Raw genomic sequence first — 5,712 nt, 5'->3', positions numbered from 1 at the left:
TTTCAGGTTTTTATCTTCAACAGTTCCTCAGATGTTGTTCTTCAAACAGACTCAAGTTTCAATGAGAGATAAAACCTGCTGGGCAGCTTTGACAGATTTATCTCAGAAGACGTCTGACGTATAAATCTGGACTTTCACAGATTTATCCCACAAATATCTTCATGAGTGTTTGCGTTCATCAGAAGGCCTCTGAAGGTCCGGTCCTGCAGCGTCCGTGGTGGATCTCTTCTGTCGTTTCCGCCCCGAACAAACAAATGTGCTGCACCCCTGCATCGCCGCTTTGGCTGTTTCCGTGGCGAAATGCAAATCCGCTCCGTCTGCAGTGGGACGTGGTGTCGTTCTGATTCTGTTTGTTCTGCTGCAGCTCGATCCGGCCGCCGCGGACACATGACGGAGCAGAACCCGACGGAGCAGAACCCGATGGAGAGCCACGCCAACGGATCCCTGTGTGAGTCTGTTACACCACAGCCGTCTGGTAACGGACACCAGGCAACGGCAAGACCTCAGCTGGTCTGTGTTAGTTACAAGTCTTAGAAAGTCGTGAACTCAGAGTTCAGCTTCAGCAAATCACCACGAGGCACCAGAGGTCTGAGGCAGGCATCCTAGTGCTGATTCAACACTCGGGTCAGTGGTTCTGTGCTCGGTTTAACATCAAACATACAGAAGCTGATGGTTCATTCGTCACTTTTCTGCTTTTACTTCAGTCACGAGTCGCTCAAAAAATCATTAATGTGTGGAGCTGGTTTAGAGGGTTTTGCTTTAGTGTGTCTGTCGTCTGCTGTTCAGACTCCAGCTCATTGGTCTCCTGATGTTTGTTGGTAGATACGACCAGGACGTGATGTCAGATATGAAACTCACTTAAAATAGTAACTACTGCTGTAAATATGTTGGTGTTTCGTTGTTAAATTGAATTCTGTGTGGTCTGACGTTCTGGTTCAATCAGACCTCCTGTAAAACCAGAAACGTTCTGATTCTGGGCATCAGAGAAGACCAGATGGAGCTCTGCATCTTCAGACACTAAACCAAAGACGACAGCAGCCGAAGCTTCTCCTGCCGAACAGCTTCTTTACAGCTCGTCTTCTCCTAATGTGTCGACTTCAGTAGAAATCACGACCTGCTCCATCACGTACATCCAGAAGCTTAGAGGAGCCGTTTCATTACCTTAGATTTCAGATCATTCTGGTTTCCTTCTTCCTGCTGGACGTCAGGAGATGCATTATTAATGTAGACGTGGTTGGTTCTGAGCGTGAGCAGGTGAAGCCTACGGACCAGCCTCCTCCCGGTTCTCACAATGAAGCTTGTTTCTGACATCAACAGGTGACGACTGTCAGGAGAGGCAGCGACCGGAGACCAGCTCATCTCCTCCATCCTCCTCCTCCTCTTGGTCCTGGTCCTCGGCTGCTGCCTGCCTGTTGGGCTTCATGTGCAGCGCTGCAGCGTTCACAGGTTAAAACCTCCAACGGTCGGAGCTGCACACTTCAATCTGCTGATACTTCCCCGGTTTAGTGTCAGTCAGCTGGACTCCAAAGTGTTGTAATTCTTCTGTTATTCTGCTGTGAAGCTTCAGGAACTTGCAGAGGAACTTCACAGTCTGGTGTCGGGTTTTCCTCATTGGTTTGTGACTTCTTCACTCAGCAGAACGTTGTCGATGCCTTTTGCTTTCCGCCCGTTACTGGGCTGCCCTCAAACAACCGAAACAATGCACCCTGAGTGTCCCGTAAATGTGGGAGCTTCAGCAGAAACCAGCTGGTTGGTTCTGTACGTCCCGAAAAGTCGTGGATGAAGTCTTCAAGAACCTACAAGAGAAGTCCAGCTGGTTTCTGCTGAAGCTCCTACGAGTAGAACAAAGGTTTGTTTGTTCAAGGACCGTCGGAAAGTTTAAATTCTGACTTTCTTCTGAGTTTGAAATCAGTCCGTTAACGTGTCGTTCGCCGCTTCAGTTTGATCGTCCTCCAGATTAGCTCCTCTGTGACTGACGCTGACGTTTTGCTGTTTTCTGAGTGAAGCTGGTCTTCAATCAGCACTTTTAATCCCAACAACTCGTCTCTGCAGCCTTGAATGTGTTCCAGCTGGCTCAGAGCTCAGCTTCAGCTCTGTGGCCTCCGACCAAGAAGCTCTGCTCTGCTTGGTGGAGCAGCAGTCGATCCGCAGGTCAGCGCCGCCTCCGCTGGTTCTTGTTGGTTCTTCTGCTTTCAGTGTTGGAGCTGTGGGCTGTTTGTGGTTTGCATTAGAAGAGTTTGAACCTCTCTGCCTCCTCCTGCTCGTCCTCGTCTGGCTTTTTGTCGTCGTGTTCTGGTTCTGCAGTGGGTTTGTCATGATATCACGGACTGAAGACGCGGTGTGTTGATTATAGTGCTAACATGTAAGTTATGCCAGTTTTATCATTTACTGTTGTACAGTCACCATGATGAAGCAGAATGAGGCTCGATTAATGCACCTGGAGAACGTCTTCCTGCAATTTTCCTTTTACTGCTTTTGTTCAGCAGTGATTTAGTTTAATTTGGATTTTTTGACAAGAATTCACAAAAAATCTCTTTCATGTCAAAGTGAAAACGGATTTCATGAGTAATTAAAACTACATAAATAAGTGACTGCATCAGTGTTCACCTCCTGTACAGTGACTCTAATGTCACTCAGCTGCAGCCAGGTGGTGCTACAAGTCCCACAGTCAATGAATGCATCATCTGAGCTCAGTGAATGTGTCTCAGTGATTGTAGTATAAAGACTCCTGGAAGGTCCAGTCCCTGGTGGATCAGAACTCCTGGACAGAACTACACCATGAAGACTGAAGAACCCTCCAAGAACTCTGTGGAAAGGTTGTTGAGAAGCATCAGAAGGAGACTAGTGAGGGAGGCCACCAAGACTCCTATGACTCCTCTGTGATGATGTGATCGGTTGAAATGTGAAATCGGTTTTCACTTTGACATGAAGGAGCCTTTTCTGGAGTAAATCTTTGTCAACAGTACCAAACTGATCGTGAGACGATGTGGAAAAGGACAAAACTTGAAAGAGGGTTAATTCTGTTCATGAGCTCTTCAGGAATAAAGAGTTTAAGATGAGGGGCAAATGTTTTATTTCTGTATTTGAAGGAGTTTATTCAGTTCTAGAAAGTGTTTGAGTGTGAAACACTGTGAGACCAGCATGTATGCAGAGTTTCTTCCTGTTGTTTCACTCCTGAACCTCCAACAGCTGTGTCGGTCCGTCCCTTTCTGGCTTTGACTGGCTTTGTGTCATGAATCCCTGATGTTGATAAATCAGGTGTGGTCCATGCTGACGCCCTGCTCGCTGCTCTCTGGTAGTCGTAGTTGAACTCTGATGCTTCGTTAACCAGCATCCTGGTCTTTTCTTCAGCCTGCAGCTGACAATCTTCTGGTCTCCAGGTTATTTGCCTGCAGCCTCACCTGAGACCTTAAACTCTTGCCGTGTGTGATTCCAGGTCGGACTGCAGGCGACGTGTTCAGGCGGCTCCACCGGCGATGGGATCGCGCCACCACCAGCTCCTGCTTCACTCGGCAAGTTTGCTCCCTTCACTCCCTTTGAAACGACGCTTCTTCCTTCAGGAACTTTGATTCAGAGACAGAAACGTTGGAGACAAACCGATAAGCCGCCGCGGAGCGTCTTCTAGCTGCAGATCAGCTCTACTGTCTGGTTCCACTTTAAGGGTTTGTTGGGAAGATGCTTCTAGTGTTTTATTTCATTAACTTTAAATGGTTGGTTACATCATCTAAACATGCATGAAGCTGTTTTTCTGGTTCTGCCGATTTGTTTTTGCCTTTAAACACTTAAACACAGCCTTCGACACACATTCACCTGTCAAATCAAATTAATGGTCAAATTAACTCTTCTTAAAAAAGCAAACCGAACTCTGTAACGGATGAACCGCCGTGACGACGAACTGAACAACCTCTGGCTCTGTGTTTGACTTGTGATGTGCTCCAAGACTGTCCACAATTATTTAAAATGTGTTCAAAGAATGACTCGGATTGGCTCAATGTGTTGATTTAGAATTTGTCCAAAATAGCTCAAAAAATTGCCCCAAAAGATTCAAACTTTGGACAAATTAAGAGTCTTTCTGGAAAACTTTGAGTCATTCAGGACAAATTTGTACGAAATTAACACAAAAATAAGACTTAAATCACGTAAACTTGTCCATAAGTTCTACGAATGTGTTCAAAGTGGGTCAAAAGGTGTCCAGAATCCTGTCGGGTCGCTTTAAACCAGAACCAAGCTGAGCAACCGTCGACTGAGAGAGTTCAGAGACAGTAGATACTGTAGTCGTCAGCAGGTCCGAGTGAAATCTGGTTCTGAAGCTTCCGTGTGTTTTCATGAAGGTCTGACGGATCTGCTCGTCTCTGGCTGAACCCTGACCTCTCCTGTTTCTCTGCAGGGTTCCTCTCAGACCCGTCGTGGTTCTTCTCCCGCTGCTGCTGCTCCTCTTCAGTAGGTTCACAGCGTTTGTTTCTCTGCAGCTCCATGAACTCGTGTGTTTGTGACTCCAGCTGCTTCTCCTGATGTTTCCTCTGTTTGCCTTTGAGTTCTGTGCTCCTCCTTTAAACTAGAACCAAGCACCTGCTGGTTTTAGGCAAATAATGAAGTCTTGGTTCTGCCCCGTCAGGCCTGTGTTGGTTCGGTCCAGCCGGTTTACGGTCGGTTCTTCCAGCCGTCAGAATCTCAGACTGGAGGACCGTCGTGTCTCCTCAGAGCCAATCAGAAGAGAGCGCTGTGGAGGAGTCGGGGGAGGTTCAGGTGTACGAGGAGCCGTCGACCGGTCGACCGCTGGAGGCTGAAGCGCCGCCGGGAGACGAGGTGAAGCACCGGACGGTCCAGATGGTCCAGATGTTCACGTCAGAGCAGCTCTGAGCGCAGCCACCGCTGTTTGATTGGTTGAAAGGAATTCACTAAAACTTGTCAAAATGGCTCTGAATGTTCCCAGAAAGGCTCAAACTGTCCAAGTAATTTAAAATCATCTAAACTCACTGAAAATCGTCCACGTTGACTCAAAAATCATCTGCAGTGACTCAGAAAATGTCCAAAAGGAGCTAAAATGATCCATAATGATTAATAATTGTCTAACATTAGTCAAAGGTTGTAAAAAAAACTCAAATTGTCCGAAATTACGATATTACACGAATATTCTAAACTTTCTAGAGAACAACTCAATTTTTAGAAATGGCTCCAATTTTGAATGTTTTTCACAAATTTCTGACTGATTTTAAATAATTCCGGATAATTAATTTGTAGCTAATTAATTTGTCCAAAACGAAGCAGAATTTGTTGGAAATTAAGTCAAAAGGACCCAAAATGAAAATGCGTCCAGAACTTTTCCAGACTGTTTCCTGACGGTGGTTCTGGTGCCGACAGGACTCGGTGGACTCTGAGCGTCTGGCCGGTCTGGAGCAGCGTCTAGCGGCTCTGTGGCGGCGCGTCGAGGCCGGAGGGCGACGAGCCGAACGGAGACACCGAGAAGTCCTGCAGCTCTACGGCGACCTGCAGCTTCGTCGTCTTCATCCTCGGCAGCAGAGCGACGCCGCGGAGACGTGGACCAGCGTCCTGATGGATCAGCAGCTGTCGCAGCTCCACCGCCGGCTGGATGAAGAGAGACTGCAGAGAGAGCAGGTGAGCAGCCGATCAGGTTCAGTTAGAATGTGGGAAAACCTCACCGCTTTATTCACTTTGTTCAAGATATTCTGAACTCTAACCTAAATCTGTTAA

General features: G+C 47.2%; 1 protein-coding gene across 1 annotated transcript in view; it reads left to right on the top strand.

Moving 5' to 3' along the window:
- The window catches only part of LOC103370172 (SUN domain-containing protein 1-like), an 18,641-nt gene that overhangs the window by 4,533 nt on the left and 8,396 nt on the right, over positions 1 to 5,712 (top strand). The window contains 7 exon segments of the mRNA XM_008299123.1: positions 365 to 475; positions 1,318 to 1,446; positions 2,053 to 2,151; positions 3,437 to 3,512; positions 4,388 to 4,440; positions 4,616 to 4,806; positions 5,362 to 5,616. Coding sequence (XP_008297345.1) covers positions 365 to 475; positions 1,318 to 1,446; positions 2,053 to 2,151; positions 3,437 to 3,512; positions 4,388 to 4,440; positions 4,616 to 4,806; positions 5,362 to 5,616 — 914 coding nt within the window.

Source organism: Stegastes partitus, unplaced genomic scaffold (genome assembly GCF_000690725.1).
Source record: "Stegastes partitus isolate 25-593 unplaced genomic scaffold, Stegastes_partitus-1.0.2 Scaffold1381, whole genome shotgun sequence".
Lineage (NCBI taxonomy): Eukaryota > Metazoa > Chordata > Actinopteri > Pomacentridae > Stegastes > Stegastes partitus.
Note: the sequence above shows the minus strand (reverse complement) of the source record. Positions and strands in the feature narration are given on the sequence as shown.